The following is a 19,701-nucleotide window of genomic DNA, read 5'->3' as shown; positions in this document are numbered from 1 at the left end:
TCTTAGTTGTGATATTCACAACACTCCGACCAATGTAATTTCAGACTTTTTACATGGGGATCACCACTTATCAAGGCCTGGAGGCCACTCGAGGATAAGGGTTATTGAATGTACAGTAGTCAATGGGATAATATCGTAGTAATTATTAGTAATGGAAATTTGGTAAATTGGATTAATTAAAGGTACGGTTCATCAAGAATTTGTTTGTATTGGACTTGAAGACAACCAAATTGTAGTCAGCTGGGAAACAGGCAAACGGAAGAGAGTTCCACAGGCGTGCAGTTCTAGGAGAGAAGCTTTGTTCATGGAATCTACGCTTTGATTTAGGCACAGTTAAAGAGGTGGGAAAATTATTGACAGTGGTTTCAGCTAGACTAGTGTTTTTTGTGAAAGATTGGTGAGTGGGGAACAGAGATTGGAGCTGAGACGATCACTTGCCATGGAAATAATGATAAAACAATGACAGGTTTGCAACGTCTCTTCTGTGGGAAAGAGGTTGCAGGCAAGAGAAAAGGGCATCCCCCCCCCCCCACTAAGCTACGAAGTCTATTTTGAACTCTGTCAAGGCAGACTTTCTTCAGGTGCATTTTTCGAACTTTTGGACGCATCAACATTTTTTTTTTTTTTTTTTTTTTTTGCGCATGGTCAATTGCATTAGCTAAAATCAAGTTCTAGAGGTGATAGTGATGAAGTGTATACCGATGCAGATAGACGATCTGGGTTTGCCAAGTCCGAATTCTGTTGGTTTTGTATAACAATTTTACTACCGATTTTGGCAACCTTCATGTGGTTCCTCCTTTAAGTATGTAATCTTAAAAAGAACCGAAGAAACCAATGCAAACAACAATAGAGTTGATCAAAAAAGTAATGCAGTGCTAATTTATACTTCTGTGGACTGATAAGGGTGCGGAAGAAAGACAACTCCATAATTTGTGGAAACGAAATATATTGAAAACAAATACAACAAATAATGATTATACATCAGTCCGACTGCCAAGTGTGTATAACTTGTATATAATGCTGATAGACATATTCTCTTGGTCTTTATAGAAAGTGAAAGAGTTCATTGTTATCTGTAAGATAGGCACCACAACATATACGGATTTACACTTTTTAAAAATCAATTTCAAGTGGCAGTCTTCTAGAGATTGAAAGTTCAATCCTTAATACAGGCGATAAGAACTAAGAATAATATAAAATCAATATTTCTACCCGGTTGTGGTTGATAGAATGAGAACAATCTACCCTCTTAGATTAAATTAAAAGTTCAGTTCTCTTGACTGGAAAGTCATTCTTGTAATAGAAAAGTGATCTAAAAAAAGAAAGGGATGGCAAAAGAAAATTATCCAATCGCGAATATTAAATATAGTTGTCCCAAGCAAAATTTAGCAGTATTAATCCTGTCAGATAAGTTTTGAGTTTTAAATAATTCTGAGTAAAGAATGGTAGTATCAATCTAGTCAGGATCAGCGAGGGGTCCTCCTCTTATGACAAAACGAAAAGTATAACTGAAAAATTTTAAGTGATTCAGTATTTTTTATACAGTGATTCTGATACTCGATTCTTTCGTTCTTATCACTGCTGACTATAAATAATAATTATCCAAATTGTAGTGATTACACCGAGTATTGTTACGTCAAAAATATTGCAACATGTTCAGTATTCCATATAAGTTTCCCATTTTAGCATAAAGATTCTCAAATTCAACAAAATGCACATGAAGTAAGTCGGAGGTTACATTAGCATGAACAAATATAACAAATAAAGTGATTGGTTATACATCAGTCCGACTACTAAGTGTGCATAACCTGTGTGTAACGCTGATAGAGATATTCTCTTGGTCTTTATAGAAAGTGGAAGAGTTTATTGTTATCCATAAGATGAGCATCACGACATGTATGGATTTATGCTTTTTTCACAATCAGTTCTGAGTAACGGTCTTCTAATTTCCTATTCAAGTTCAGTATTCCATACACGTTTCCAAATCTGGCATAAACATTTTCAAATTCACCAAGTTGCACCTAAAGAATGTCTGATATTAAATTAGCATGAAAAATGTGCATATATAACAACCAAGGTGAGAATAGTAGTCTAAATAATCCAATCTCCAAAATTTTGAATCATCTAGCATATAAAGTTATCTTGTCAGATTTTCAAAGTTTTTATTTTTTACAAAGGAGTCACCGTTTATCAAGGCTCAGAGGTCACTCGAGGATAAGGGTTAAAGAGTGTATAGTAGTCAATGGGACAATATCATAGTAATCATTAGTAGTGTGAATTTGGTAAATTGGATTACTTAAAGGGAACTGCTCATCAAGAACTTGTTTGCATTGGACTTGAAGACGACCAAATTGTAGTCAGCTGCAAAGCAGGCAAACGGAAGAGAGTTCTACAAGTGTGCAGTTCTAAGAAAGAAGCATTGTTCATGCAATCTACGTTTAGGTTTTGGCACAGATAAAGAGTGGGGGACATTATTGATAATTTTTTCAGCTAGATGAGTGTTTCTCGTGAATGTTTGGCGAGGGAGGACCATAGGTTGGAGCTGAGATGAGCACTTGGCATGAAAATAACGATAAAGTAGAGACAGGCTCGCAACGTCTCTTCTGTGAGAAAGACGTTGCAGGGAAGAGAAAAGGGCATCCCCTACTAGGCTACAAAGTTTATTTTGAACTCTGTCAAAGCAGGATAATGTCTTTTTAGCAGCTCCTGCCCAGATGTGGCAACAATACTCCATCCATGGACGTACCTGGCCCTTACATAGGTAGAGAATTGCATCAGCAGTGAGATATCTACTGGATTGATAGAAGGATCTCACCATTTTTCCAGCGACCTTGTTAGGTTAGTTAGATGCAAATATATTTGACAAATCAAACTTTGCTTCTGACTAGCTAATTTTCATTTGTTATTGTTGTAAAGTGTTACTGGTAATATAATAACACACTTAGCTATCATTTATTTAAAAAAAAAAAAAATTACCCACTATGACCCAAACAAGTGCTAATATGAAACATTTTTTTTTTTTTTAAATAATCCCAAAATGATAACAATCAGCAAGGGGAGTAACTCGTCTTAAATTGAAGAATATAACACGAATTGTCTACTTTAAGTTTAAAAAAATGTGCAGACAAGTAAAGATTAAGAACTGAAATAAATTCATAGAGTCCCGGGCAACGCTGGGTAGATAAGTCTAGTTAAAAGAGATATCTATTTTTTTTTTTTTGTGTTTCATAAGGTTTATAAATATAATTAGATTCTATTTTTGCAATATTTCTTTCTCTCTCTTTTTATTAAAAAAAAAAAACAAAAAAACAAACATTTTCCTTTGCTTCTGCTTAAATTTATTCCAGATATTTATTGCAGCCACTTAACCCTGCTGCTTTTCATTTTTGTTTTTGTTTTTTGTTTTTTAAATCTCTTCTAGGTTGCTTAGCAATCAGTTTCTTCCTTCTTTTCTGTTTGCCATCTTAGACACCAACTTCCATTCTGCCCTGTAATAGACTTTCCGGCATTGTTTTATAAAGTGGATCTTGGGTTGCTTTTTATAATTCCATCAAATGTTCGCTGATGGCGAAGGTGAAATACTTTTAACTCTCGTGTTTGATTCATTTTTAAAAATTTTTTATACGTTTTAAAATTATTTTACTTTTTTGTGTTATACTAGCTGAGTTAGACCATTGTTAAACCGGCATTGGTTGGATGGAGTCATATTGCCAGGTGAAGGGTTTAGAAAAAAAAAAAAAAAATTCAAAATATAGTTAACTATTTTTTAAAAATATGTATGATTTTTTTTTTTTAATTCATTTTTTTTTTAATTTAATTTTTTATTTCAATAAATATTTGTTTAATAGTTTATAATAAATAATTGAATGTGTACTTTTCAAAGTTATGTTTAGTCGAGAAACACAGACACATTGATACACAGAATCTTGTTTGATAGTTATATTAATACAGATTTTTATTTCTTATCATTCAAGAGTTTACACAAGAGTTTGTTTTTTTTAGCTCCACTTAGACTTGAATTTCGATGTTCACTAACAGTTCTACATAGAAATTACATGGTGCTTTCTACATTAGTCTGTTTAATTTACTATTAATTATCAATGGTAAACAGCTATTGCGATAACGCAAACTAATTTGCAAAGGTTATTGAAGGAGGTGGTGAGTACTGGAAATCTGGGAAGATTTGTTGTCACTCAGACCCCAGGGAACACCACAGGTTGTTTTCAAAGTGATATATAATACTAATATAAGGTGATAATGTATAATATATAATACTAATATAAAGTGATAATGTATGATATATAATACTAATATAAGGTGATAATGTATGATATATAATGCTAATATAAGGTGATAATGTATGATATATAATGCTAATATAAGGTGATAATGTATGATATATAATGCTAATATAAGGTGATAATGTATGATATATAATACTAATATAAAGTGATAATGTATGATATATAATACTAATTTTTTCATTTTTCTTATCATTTTGTTTAAGCCAGGGTTGGGGCATCCTACCAGATGCCAAACATACACCTGCTATTTTAGACACTCCAACCGAGAGATCTTTTTAAGATTCTAACCGTCCCTTTAAGTGCAATTGTTTGAATCTCCTTTGCACTTGGTTTACCTGGTATATTTGTAATATAAGGTGATAATGTATGATATATAATACTAATATAAGGTGATAATGTATGATATATAATACTAATATAAGGTGATAATGTATAATATATAATACTAATATAAGGTGATAATGTATGATATATAATACTAATATAAGGTGATAATGTATGATATATAATACTAATATAAGGTGATAATGTATAATATATAATACTAATATAAGGTGATAATGTATGATATATAATACTAATATAAGGTGATAATGTATGATATATAATACTAATATAAGGTGATAATGTATAATATATAATACTAATATAAAGTGATAATGTATGATATATAATACTAATATAAGGTGATAATGTATGATATATAATACTAATATAAGGTGATAATGTATAATATATAATACTAATATAAGGTGATAATGTATGACATATAATGCTAATATAAGGTGATACTGTATGACATATAATGCTAATATAAGGTGATAATGTATAATATATAATACTAATATAAGGTGATAATGTATGATATATAATACTAATATAAGGTGATAATGTATGATATATAATACTAATATAAGGTGATAATGTATAATATATAATACTAATATAAGGTGATAATGTATAATATATAATACTAATATAAGGTGATAATGTATAATATATAATACTAATATAAGGTGATAATGTATGATATATAATACTAATATAAGGTGATAATGTATAATATATAATACTAATATAAGGTGATAATGTATAATATATAATACTAATATAAGGTGATAATGTATAATATATAATACTAATATAAGGTGATAATGTATAATATATAATACTAATATAAGGTGATAATGTATAATATATAATACTAATATAAGGTGATAATGTATAATATATAATACTAATATAAGGTGATAATGTATAATATATAATACTAATATAAGGTGATAATGTATAATATATAATACTAATATAAGGTGATAATGTATAATATATAATACTAATATAAGGTGATAATGTATAATATATAATACTAATATAAGGTGATAATGTATAATATATAATACTAATATAAGGTGATAATGTATGATATATAATACTAATATAAGGTGATAATGTATAATATATAATACTAATATAAGGTGATAATGTATAATATATAATACTAATATAAGGTGATAATGTATAATATATAATACTAATATAAGGTGATAATGTATAATATATAATACTAATATAAGGTGATAATGTATAATATATAATACTAATATAAGGTGATAATGTACATACAAAGGTAAAAATCCTTAATTCTTTTGATTAACCTTTCTATTCCATAATGGGACTCTTTCTTCCTTGATTCATATTAGGTATGTGTTACAGGAAGAGCAGACATTTTAAGATTATCCTCAGTTGAGTTATAAAACTTTGATTCTTGTCCAGAATCTGTCATATAAGCAAAAATTAAAAAAAAAGAATCTCCATAATCCCATGATGGCAAGAATATACTGTATTCCAAAAATCACATAAATTGATAAGGTAGTTTTATTTTTAAATAAGAAAATCAAATTTTATGGCTAACTAATGATTGACTATCTTGCAACACCATTTTGAAAAGTTTTGAAAAACCAGGGAGACAATTCAAACTTTTGAGAATTTTATTGAAATGCCTACGAATTCAACTTAATTGCTTTAAAATGACGTGTAACCAATAATCTACCTATATATCTATAAAAGTGAGAATGTGCGTGTGTGAAAACACTTCTCAGCCTATATACTCAACAAACTTTTTACTTACAGATTTGAAATTTGGTATATAGGGTATTCAGATATGTGGAAAACATTTTAATCCATTTTCATCCAGAAAAAGGAGCTGCTAAAGAGGTCAAAATTGAAAAATTGGTATGTGGGGATGATCGGTCTCAGCTTCTGTATTAATTAAAATATAATATGCATATTTTATGACCGGGCAACGCCGGGTGATCTGCTAGTTTATATATTTATAAAAGTGAGAATGTGTGTGTGTGTGTGTGTGTGAGGACACTTCTCATAATTGAAAAGGCCACCAGATTTTTATCTGTTTTCAACTTGTTTCATGGTTGTGCACGCACAGTTGTAAAACTTTCTTATGTTAAAACACTCTCTGAAAGTCATGTCAAGCTACTGTAATAATTATCGTACTTGACTTACTTAGGTTTTTTATTTTATTTTTTTTTTTTTCAGTTTTTCTGCTTTTTTTTTCACTTTTTTTACTTTACTTTTTTTTTTAAGGAATTTAACGTTACCTTTAATACCTATGGTATTCCTGATTATAGTAAATAAGAATTCTGCATAAAATTTGGTATATGGAGTATTCAGACATGTGGAAAACTTTTTAATTTGCTTTCATTTGGAAAAAAAAGAGCTGCTAAAGGGTCAAAATTGAAAAATTGATACTTGGGGTTATCGGATTTTTATCTGTCAACTGTTTCACAAGGTTTGAAAACTTTTTTTTAAAGATCGTTGCAAGCTGGTCTAATAGCTATCATACTTTATTTACTGTCTTTAGGCTTTGGTTTCGATTTCAGCTCGAGTATTTTTTTATTTTTTTTTACTTACGAGAAGTGAACAGTTTAGAAAAAGCATGATACGCACGTGCACATGTCTCAGTTTCTTTCCGTTCTTTTTACTTCATTTTTATTTTTTTAAGGAATTTAAAGTTACGTTTAATACCGAGCAACGCCAGGTACATCTTCTAGTGTTTGTATACATAAAAAAAAGAATATACTACAATACAACTATACTTGTTATTGAACATTGTCTTATGAACACTGTAGTTTTATTGGATTAACATCTAGGAAATAGTGATGGGACGATTCCAATATTTTTCCTGATTCCGATACAATTACCGATTCCATGCTAAATTCCAGATTCCGATACAGTTATAGATTCCGATTCTTTATAAATCTCTAATTATTTAGCTATAAGATTGTTATTTTCCCCGATCTTCGTAAAAACATATCTTAAATATGCAGATATTTTCCTAAACGTCAAAATACACTTGTGGAGGATGATCTATCGATTTTAGCGTTACTGATATTTTAAAATCAATATTTACTATTTTCTCATTGTTACCAGCAATGGAAGATTTTCGTTTAAACAAAATCAAATAAAAAACAGACACTTAAAAGAATCGATTTTCCATCGGAAAATGGTCATCAATTTTTCCGATTCTGATATCGATTCTGATATCCCCAAATCTTCTGATTTTTCTGATTCCCGATTCTGATTAATCGCCCCAACACTATTAGGAAACAACAAGCACTAAAATGTTAATTAGATGAATATCTTCCAACTTGTGATTTAATATAAATATGATATGAAGCAGCAAATTATCCTCAATCATTTCGGAAGTGATCACAACTCGGAACTCAAATATTGTCCGGAGAAGATCGAATATGCTATAGACCAAATGTGCAGAAAGTGTGGAGTGGGAGAGAAGACAGTAAAACATGAAGTCTATGATTATCCTAAGATCAACTGACCGCTATAACAACCAACCAAACCAGATGCTCTGACTCAGGACCCACTCTTCATCGTTCGGATACGAGAAAGGTCCTGGATATAACCTTAAACTATATCCGATGGTGAAGCCCCAGTTTGCAGACTTTGGGGAGTGTGGAGCCACCCCTTAATTGCCATTGCTCCCAGGTCCACTCTGACCCAGAGTGGTAGTACCTGTTAGGGTCTCAACTATGGGTTAAATAGAAACCGACTTGAAAAAAAAAAAAAAAATATTCTATTAAAAATTTTTTCTTCAAAATCACTGAATTCGGCATTAAATAACCTGAAAAGGGTTGATATGCTGTAAAACAACCAACCAACCAACCAACCAACCATCGGATATGAGAAAAGTGGACCTTCACTTTGACTTACCAGATGTCTCCCAATCTGAATATTTGAAAAGCTGGTTTCATGCAGTATCAAGTAGAAGTCTCATTTGTCTTCTTAGCTTGAATAGTTTTAAAGATACAGGCATTTAAAGTTTGTCCGTGACCGCCTAAATTTTGTATGCCAGCAAATTTATAATATTTCGGTCCTTCGACTCTTAAAAAGAACGATTTTTATGTTGAATATCAGCTTTCCAACATTCTACCATGGTATACCACCCTAATTGATGTCAAAAATGAACTAAAAGAGCTTTAAAAAAAAGAAAAAAAGCATAACCACTTACATTATAGATATGTAAGAGATATGATGCATAACTATAAATGTAAAAATATGTAAGAGATATGATACATAACTATAAATGTAAAGATATGTAAGAGATATGATGCATAACTATAAATGTAAAGATATGTAAGAGATATGATACATAACTATAAATGTAAAGATATGTAAGAGATATGATGCATAACTATAAATGTAAAAATATGTAAGAGATATGATACATAACTATAGGTGTAAAAATATGTAAGAGATATGATACATAACTATAGGTGTAAAGATATGTAAGAGATATGATGCATAACTATAAATGTAAAGATATGTAAGAGATATGATGCATAACTATAAATGTAAAAATATGTAAGAGATATGATACATAACTATAGGTGTAAAAATATGTAAGAGATATGATACATAACTATAGGTGTAAAGATATGTAAGAGATATGATACATAACTATAAGTGTAAAGATATGTAAGAGATATGATGCATAACTATAAGTGTAAAGATATGTAAGAGATATGATGCATAACTATAAATGTAAAGATATGTAAGAGATATGATGCATAACTATAAATGTAAAAATATGTAAGAGATATGATACATAACTATAGGTGTAAAAATATGTAAGAGATATGATACATAACTATAGGTGTAAAGATATGTAAGAGATATGATGCATAACTATAAATGTAAAGATATGTAAGAGATATGATACATAACTATAAATGTAAAGATATGTAAGAGATATGATGCATAACTATAAATGTAAAGATATGTAAGAGATATGATGCATAACTATAAATGTAAAGATATGTAAGAGATATGATGCATAACTATAGGTGTAAAAATATGTAAGAGATATAATACATAACTATAAATGTAAAGATATGTAAGAGATATGATACATAACTATAAGTGTAAAGATATGTAAGAGATATGATACATAACTATAAATGTAAAGATATGTAAGAGATATGATGCATAACTATAGGTGTAAAGATATGTATGAGATATGATATATAACTATAAGTGTAAAGATATGTAAGAGATATGATACATAACTATAAGTGTAAAGATATGTAAGAGATATGATACATAACTATAAATGTAAAGATATGTAAGAGATATGATGCATAACTATAAGTGTAAAGATATGTAAGAGATATGATACATAACTATAAGTGCAAAGATATGTAAGAGATATGATGCATAACTATAAGTGTAAAGATATGTAAGAGATATGATACATAACTATAAGTGTAAAGATATGTAAGAGATATGATACATAACTATAGGTGTAAAGAGTTTCAGGATGGTTCATGAAAAAGTAAATAAAAAAAATTAACGAAAAATACAACAATTTTCGATTTATCAAAAACGAAAAATGGTTGTAAACACGAAAATATAGTAAAATCACGAACCGGAACAACTAATGAACAAGTATAAGTTAAAATTTGAAATTAATATTTTTCATGTTTACTTTAGAAAATATTTTATTAGTGCTCCATGAAAAACCTTTGCTCTGTTCAGGGGCTCCATGGTGTTTTGAAGTTTGGGAAACCCTGACATAAAGAACGTTTCATTGTTTAACAGTAACAACTGTAATAGTTTTAGATTCACTGTTTTAGAATGTTCTTTTTCTCTCTCTCTGTCTTTTTTTTGTTTGTTTTTTATTTTTATTTTTTTTTGTAAATTGATCGCAGTTTGTTTATTTTTTTTTAGTTAGCATTTCAGTATTTCAGTTGCTTGTTGCTGAGTCAGTCACTTCGTTCTTGTATGAATTTATTCTGCATCTCCTGCTGCTGTTATGTGATAAAAAGCAGTAAGAGTAGTGTTGGTTGAAGGCCATGTGTTTTATACCAGACTGGTACAGGTATTGGATAATCTTCCTAAACATCCAGTGCAGAAGTTCGTAACCCTGTGGTTAGCAAGCTATTTTCTTGTGGTTGCAGAGCTAAAAATATAATGATCCAAATATGATAAAACTCGTTCATTCTTACTGCTGTGGTCCCTGTAAGGGTCCGGAAAAAAAAAACAATTAGTTGATTTTTTTTTTTTTTTTGTGGAAATCGCTGTAGATATCGTAAGATATGAAGACACTTGATTTAAGAGCCAAAAGAAATAACATTTCAAGATCAAAGACTAGCCAACAATAAGTGTTATATGAATAGATTCTGATCTATGAAACAGCAAAACTTTCTCCTTTGTCAGAAACATCCAGACACTAACTAAAAGGAAATAACTCTAATTTTTTTTTCTCAGTTATTTCTCTTATCCGAACTCATGGGTTTATGTCTAAAGAAAGGTATGTCACTTCCAAACTCTTGAGTGTAGAACCAATCTTGTAATAGAAAAATGTAGTTGTTCCAAGCAAAGAAAAATGGCAGCATAAATTCAGTCAGAGAAACTTTTTCAAGTAATCTAGTCAGGATCAGCAGAGCTTCCTTTCTTGTGTCAAGCTGGAAAGCTATGAAGAAAAGATTTTTATAAAGCGATTCTGGTATCTGATTAACTGATTTTTATCACTCCTGGTTATAAATATAATCCTTCACATCTTTATGCTCATATCCTCTTATTATGCCAGAAATATTGCAACACTAACCTTAACTCATCTTTCCACAATTCACAGCTGACATATCTGTTAACGGTTCTACCTAGCCTGTAGACAAAATGATACTTATTCTCTGGCTCAATTCTATTTTCAACTCATGTGAAATAATAATTTTGATTTTTTTTCTTTCTTTTTTTCTTTTTTTCTTTTTTCTTTCTTACACTCTTTCAAATGTATACGAGCACCTCTACTCACCTTTAATTCTTCGTAGGGCCTCGGCACATTTGTAGAAGACAACCTATTCTTGTTATCCTGAGAACGGATCTTTTCAACACTGAATCTGCCCTCTTAAGGGCAACATATCAACTACTACCATAAATTGCAAATAACTTGGGTTGTTCTTGTGAACCGTTCACTCACCACCATCAACCATCTCTCACTGATCACATTCCAGTCACATCTGATACTAAATCAGCAAGCAGTCCAGTGCCAACAACAACCTCACGCCACTGAGGAACCATCTATCCTGATCAAGACCTACACATCCTTATATTTTGTATCTGCTCATGATTAATACACATTGTTTGGATCTAAATTCTTGTTTCTGTTTACCCTGCTACCATATAAGAGTTATAACCTCTCATCACATGTAGACATCGATTTTAGTAAGTAGTACACAATTTTAATGGAATGTTCCCAGAACCCCTTCAGCCGAACCCCAATCTACATGCATGTATGCAGCAGCCCTACTGTTTTAACAGCATCGCCAACCACGGCTCTCCAAATTGTAGAGCCATAATAATCTTCAGAAGACAAATAATGACGGTAGTTCCCCATTACTTTCCATCTTGGATCAGGGGGCATCTACCCCAGTGAATTAAACGCACCCCCAGATACCAACCTGGAAATTTCTACGACTCGGCATGGTACATACAGCACCTATCCTTCCCATATGGTCACTTATCTTGTACTGGCCAGACTCATTGTTGCTTAACTTCAGTGGTTTGACAAGAAACGGTCCCAATTTACAGAATGTCTATAAAATTTGGACACATAAGATAATTGTGAATTTTTCATGTACTCAAATGAAATACAAAATTCAGTATTTTCATCTGATTACAAAGATAAGGGATTGGTTCAATTGCAGTTTCGGAAGATGTGATCATGTAAATAATGGAAGATGTTATTTGATTTTGTCCTCTTGATTTTTTTCATTTGAGTTTTGCTAAAGGAGAAAGTGTACTTAACAAAAATCATAAATCTAATGCATTTCTTAATGATAATAATAATGATGGCAATCATCGTTATTATTATTAATATTGTTTATTCAGCGTCTGTCTTTACATGCTCACATGTGTTGTACGACTTTTCAAAATTTATTTTCAAAATTGATCTATCTCTGGTTAGAAACTTTCTCGCCAGATCTTTGAACAGTTAAACTGCACTGTGGTCAATTTTCTTTGGAAGTAATTTTCTTTATTTAGGTAAGATTTTTTTAGACCAGATTCCTGACATAAATTCAGTAAGGTAATGGTGGGAGGATCAGTGTCTATCAAGACACAATCTATTAGGTGATTGCCCACCAAAACTAAAGAAACCTTTATCTGCTCTTAACTCCACAAATAAAGGAATGCTCCAAAACGGAAGGAAATATGGATTTATTACATTGAGTTTACAAGGTTTTGTGAAAGGCATCATTATTTCTGTTGTAAATAATGGAAGATGTTATTTGCATAAAATCTTTGTATTTTTACTTATGTGTATGGATTTTTATAGTAACCCCATTTAATAATTCTGTTTCAGAGTTGATGGATTGTCCTCCAGTGTCCCTATGGATGAGTTGACAACAGAGTTTTACTAAAACAAATTCAGACCTTTCTTTTATTATTTTTTAAATATAATTCATGAAAAACAAATGCTATTTCACATAAAAAAATAATGTTATTCCCTATTTGGGAACTTGTAATCACCCAGATATAAATTAATTTATGTCTAATGTCACTAAAGTTTTTTTTTTTCCAAACTTATTTTTTTCATTATTTATTTACTTTTTTAAAACATTTTGTTACTTATTTAAATTAAACTGCTTACTTTAACCCCAAACCAATTTTGTTTGGTTTAGTTCAAATTCTGTAGTATGAATACTTTGGCCTTTATTGTTCATGATATTCATAAACGACCTCCCTGATGAAATTGTGTCTGACATAGCTACTAAAACAAAGTCCCTTTTCTTCAATCATTACAAAGAACCTTTTTCAGTCAAAGATTGTCATGGATAATAAAACACATCCTTCAAGCAGGGAGTTTACTTGTTTGTTGCTTCCAGACAGACCGGTCCTGGATATGACATTAAACTATATCCAGTGGTAAGGCCCTAGCTTGCGGGCTTTGGGGAGCGTGGAGCCACCCTTTAATTGCCATTGCTCCCAGGTCCACTCTGACCCAGAGTGGGAGTACCTGTTAGGGTCCCAACTATGGGTTAAATAGAAACCGACTTGAAAACAACAAATATATTCTATAAAAAAAATTTTATTCAAAATCTTTGGATTTGGCATTAAATAACCTGAAAAGGGTTGATATGCCGTAAAACAAAAACAACCAACCAACCAACCAATCCAGACAGACCAAACATGAAAATTTCTGCTCCAATGTAGCAAGCAAAACTACCTTTGCCAGTACCCTCCTTTGGGCATTTCCTATTATCAGGAGCAGACGACTCTTTCACCTATACACAGCTTAGTTATTATCTGTAATTATACTAATGATGCGTTAAACAACATTTGTTTCCATAAGGCTTATACTTTAACGACACAAAATGCATCCTAAAACATTCCTCAATTTTGGGAATGAGTTATAATTGTTAAAATCACTTGTAATTGCTATTAACTCACTAAGTGATTCATTTCTTATTAAATTTCTATCTATCACTCACCCTCTCTCACTGTGTGTTATTTACTCACTCCCTCTTATTTTATATGGTATCTATCACTTTTTATTTTATTTTCTCCCCCCCCCCTCTCTCTCTCTGTTTATTAACAGCTGAATGTAAGAAAGGAAAGGCTAAAAAAGATTACATTATAAACGAAATAGACTTTTTAGCTCATTAAAAGTAGGCAAAAGTTATAGCTTGTTAGAATGAGTGCTTTATGCCAAACTGATGGTTGAGTATGATTAAAGTTGTGCTCAATTTTTTTTGATTAAATTATAATTCTTATTAATCCCTATTGATCCCTAACATTATCGAACAGATACCATTATACTTAATTCGTTGCCCTTTAACAAAGATCCATGCAAAAGTTCAGCCAGATCAACTCAATAGTTTCCAAGAAAAAGTAGAATGGACAGACAAAGATAGACTAAGAGAAATATAATATGGAAGAGAATAACACTACAAGTAATAATATTATTTAACCAGCAGCTGTAGAGAAAAGGAAAGTGAACGAAAGGGGGATATGGTGAGCAGAAATTCACTAATTTTGGATTTCGTTTTACATTTTTTTTTTAAATTGCAAATTTTTTTTTCCAATTCAAACCATTTAACCTAGGCTCATGGGTGATCCAACGGGTCACTTTTTTTTTTTTATATTATAATCAAAATTATTTCTAAAAGATGTTTTCCTTCTCTTTTTTATAGGTGTGATTTGAGGGAAGAAGATGCTGCATGAAATTGAAAGTACTGAATAACAATAACAAAACCAATAACAACAACACCAACAATAATAACAACGGACCTATTTCTCCAATCATCATGGAATACATTACAATGGACAACTTCCATGACTTGGAACTCTATATTGAAGATTCGAAAAACCAAAGAAGCTCAATTGACATGGGGCACACGCCGTTGTGCATCGCGTGCGCCAGCCTTAATGTCGAACTTGTCGAAGAGATGCTGGAAGATAGTGAACTAGACTTGAATTTAAAAACGATGGATGGCAAAACGCCGCTCCATATGGTCTGCATCCCCAAAGAAAACGCACTAAGCATTCGGATTATCAACATGTTAATTCAAAAGGGATATGACGTCAATGCGAAGGACAAAAAAAATAAAACACCGTTGTTTCTTGCCTGCAATAGCGAGAACGTAGAGCTTGTCAAAATCCTGATAAATGCAGGTAGTAGTGTGAACACAAATACAATCAGCGGGGATACGCCTCTAAAACGGGCTTGTAAGAATGCTGAGTATCTGACAAGTCCGAGCGTGTTTCCTGTGCTAAGGATAGCCAACCAACTGTTAGCCGCCGGAGCGCTGGACGAGGCCACATGTTTGCCAGTTGCTGTCCAATTTGGAACTTATAAAGAAGTCCAAGAGCTCTTAAAATCTGGAATGAATGTGAATGTACTGGATGATAGTGGTCGAAGTGCTCTGGGAACAGCGTGTTCTGTGCAAACTGTTGATGTGAGTGTGGTAAAACTTCTGCTCCAGCACGGTGCCGACGTAAACAAAGGTGGGGCTTGGGTTAAACAGAAACCTTTGATATTTGCGTACGCTCACAATTCATTTGCCAAAATTAAGGTCCTCTTGTCATACGGAGCATACATCACATCTGAAGAGATGACAGGACTTGTGTCGATCAGTCTTTCGAAATCTATTCTCGAGAACCCGGAAGTTGTAAACCCTTACAGTGAAGAGTTACTGTCATGGCGATTACTTTTGGCGGCAGGATTTACACCTACAGTGCAAGGAATATTCGGGATTTCCAGTGATTTGACCAACAAAATAAATCAGGTCAGATTATTTAGTTACCGTATATTTCGGCATATAAGGCGCCCATCAGATAAGATGAGGTACAAAAATGGAGCAAATTTTAATAAATTTATCATATATTGTTTGTATAAGACAACTGCTAAATCACAAAACCATGTTTATTTAGCCTAGGCTAGAGATTGCAACACCCGGTATCTTATGAAATATTGGAATTTAAAGATGATTTTTTTACTTTAAGGGTTGTCTTATATGTGAAAATGTACAGTATTTATTTTTTAAAATTTTATTAGCAGGGCTATCTGCTGTTACCCAGGACATAAGTGTAACACATTTCTCTAATGAAATATGTATGCAATATGTTTATAAGCCAAATTACAATGCAAATATTTAATAAAATAAACAAACACTTATTTGTTTAAAATCAGTATTTAAATGTGATACATCTTCCTCAGAATATATATTTTTCTTTTCGATGCCATGATGTTGAAATGAAAAGAATTTGATAGTAAAAATTTGTGTTTTTCTTCAATAGTGATATTTTTTTAATGTCCGGGAGAGAATATGTTGGCACGCATGGTATGAAATAGTTAGGTTGTTTTCTCCATAATATAAGTGTTGTTTAAATTTAAAAATGAAATATGTATGTATTATATTTATAAGCCAAATTACAACGCGAAGATTTTATAGAATAAACAAGCATTTATTTATTTAAAATCAATATTTCTCTATTCATCTCTCTATCTTTCTCTTTTTCCTCCCATCCTCAGTTTCTCCCTCCATCTTCTTACCCTCCTCTTTCTTCTCCACTCAGCCTATTCCTCTCTCTGGATTTATACATATACAACTCGTTTTTATATATTCCTTGAGAAATGAGTTGGCATAAGGGAATTAACTCCTTCTCACTTGAGGATAGTGTCTAATAGGCGTTCTCTCTCTTTCTCTTTTATTTATTTATTTATTTTTTTTTTTCAATTTTCTTATCAGTTTATTCGAGCTCGGGATAGGGTATCCTACTGGATACCAAAAATTCACTCACTATCTCATATGTTCCAACTGAGAGATCTTTTTAAAATTCTAACCATACTTTTAAGTGTGATTGTTTGAATCTCTTGCACTTGGTTCACTGGGTATATTTGCTATGTAGTTTTTGAAATTATTTTTCAGGAGTCCAGTTGGTTTTATAATTACTGGAATTATGGAAATCTTCCTCAGATTCCAGTTTCTTTTCATATTGTACATAAGACCTTGGTATTTCGTTATCTTTTCAAGGATGTGCTCACATGTGTGCAGGGTTTTGAGATACTGAATACATGTGTTGCATAGAGGTCAAAGGTCGGCTTCATTTTCTATCGTAACAACAGATGGCAATTGACCGAGTTACAAACCTTATCTGTTGTGTGTGAGAAATGTTGATTGACTAATTAAAATGGAGAGATTGTTGCTGTTATTAAGATCTGGCTGTCAAAAGATTTTGACACTGAGATTGTAGTCAAGATTTTATCATGAAATATTTAGATAGTCGAGATTCTTATGTTACAGAGTTGGCTGGGCTGAGATTATCACCCCTAGGAACATGTGGGCTCTATTTATTTGCGTCTCTATGAGGGTAGAGTTAGGCAAAAAGTTAGTTCTTAATGTGCAAGGAAAAAAAATCTAATTCCTCCAATAAGGGGCACTCTGAATTAGGACAAAAAATAAAATTGTTTCGTTCACTGACCAAGAACAGAAAATATTAAGTGTAGTATCAGAACAGATACTACACTCTGCTCTTAGCCAAAACGTCAAGGAATGTTCCTGTCATTGACATTTCTCCAACAATTTGAAGCAAGTTCTTCTCTGGGATGGAATGCTCAACATAAGATTAGCTAATGTTTTATTCATTACTAGCAATATCTGTCTTGGCATTGCCCAGGATTTAATAATTCATAATAATAGAAAAGGTGATGCCAGAAACTTCAACTTTTTGAGTAAAAAAAAAAAAATTAAAAAAAATAGGAGGATTTGCTTTGGGGATGACCCTTGTGTTGCAGCGTTGAGTGTATATATAATTTATATAATATATACACACTGAAAATTCCTTTGTCGCTATTCTCAAAATCAACACAGATGAATTTCAAAGTATAAGTTTCATTTACAATTTTTTTTTTTTTTTTTTTTTTTTTACTCACCTTTACTCCAAAACAAGGCATGCTGCCACTTGGACGTAAGGGGCTACTAATTGGGTCCACGCCTAAGAAAGATTAAAATGTTGGTTTACGTTACATTTGAACTTCTGCATATCAGTACATTTTAGGAGGCAGGTAGCAGGAAGGGAATTCCAAGGTAGCCATTCTAGGGAAGAAGATATTAGAGTAGAAAACGTTTTGACATTTGAAGACCTCAACTGTGAAGGAGTGTGATTTTTTTTTTGCTAAGCGGGTTTGTCAGGGATATATACATCGAGGGGGCACAAGTGCAATGAGTTCATCAGATCACATTCCATTAAGACCCTATCCAAGAGGGAGAGACTAATGGTAGATGCACCAGCCCAGATGTGGCAACAATACTTCATGCATGGGCGAATGATAGACTTGTAGAAGTACATAATACTCTTAGGTGTGAGTTCATTGAGAGAAAGAGAGAGAGAGTACTGTGATCACATAATGAGTTATAATAGGCCAGAAGCAGGCAATCTTACCAGGTTTATTACGATGAGAATGACTTGCACTCTGGGAAAGCAGGTACTTCTGCTTTTACTGACCCGACCAACGGAAATAAAATAAATAAAATTACAAACCTAACCCGACCCTAATTCTAACACACATGTGACACAAGGTCGGGAAAGTTGGATTTGAAAAGCCACAGCAATATAGAAGAAGAGAACTCTAACTGGCCAAAAAAAATGTCTCAACGATTCCAATAGCATTCCCAGGTAGAAGCGCCTCAGGCGATTAACAATAAACTAACCCCCTTCTCGTGTACTTATATAGTACTTATATATATCTTATATACACCATAATCACATAAAGTTAAGCAATGATGAGCCTGGCCAGTACCAGGTGGGTGACCATTTGGGAATGCTAGGTGCTGTATGTACTGTGCTGGGATGTAGAAATTCTTAGGTTGGTATCTGGAGGTGCGTTTAATCCACTGGAAGGCATGCATCTAGGAGATGGAAAACTCTGATGTAAAAACCTGAGGTCTCATATCTGCTCTGCTCTGTGGTAGCCGTTTTACCAACTGAGATTAACAGTTGTACTCAAAAGTGTGGTTGGTTCTGCACAAAGCCTTCGCCAAATCATCTGTGCAGATTTCTGAATAACTTTGTTGTTGTGGCGAACCTTATACATCGAAACCAACAGGAGTATGATCAACCCTTTCTCAAAGGGTGAGAATGGGAGGATGGACCTCCTAGTATTGCATAGAACCAGAACCATATCTTGGCGCAACAAAGAACAAGCCACCTCAGCAGTGGCCGAGACTCTACTGGTCTGATTTTCGTATGTAATAACTAGTGATGGGACAATTTCAATATTTTTCCCAATTCCGATACAATTACCGATTCCGTACTAAATTCCCGATTCCGATACAATTACCGATTCCGATTCTTTATAAAT

The 19,701-nt window shown here is 32.2% G+C and overlaps 1 protein-coding gene across 3 annotated transcripts in view; it reads left to right on the top strand.

Annotated features, from left to right (window-relative positions):
* LOC145284512 (uncharacterized) overlaps nucleotides 1–19,701 on the top strand; it is a 113,617-nt gene that overhangs the window by 86,356 nt on the left and 7,560 nt on the right. For 2 of the 3 annotated variants that reach the window (XM_080133397.1, XM_080133398.1), the window contains one exon: nucleotides 15,032–16,126. In XM_080133397.1, the coding sequence (XP_079989523.1) occupies nucleotides 15,059–16,126 (1,068 nt within the window). In that variant the 5' untranslated portion in view covers nucleotides 15,032–15,058. Of the gene's footprint in view, nucleotides 1–3,554; nucleotides 3,574–15,031; nucleotides 16,127–19,701 lie in introns of those variants that run through there. The other variant, XM_080133399.1, reaches the window with a different exon arrangement.

Source organism: Euprymna scolopes, chromosome 9 (assembly GCF_053919585.1).
Source record: "Euprymna scolopes isolate OS-2025 chromosome 9, ASM5391958v1, whole genome shotgun sequence".
Classification (NCBI taxonomy): domain Eukaryota; kingdom Metazoa; phylum Mollusca; class Cephalopoda; order Sepiida; family Sepiolidae; genus Euprymna; species Euprymna scolopes.
This window is presented reverse-complemented; position numbering and strand designations above follow the sequence as displayed.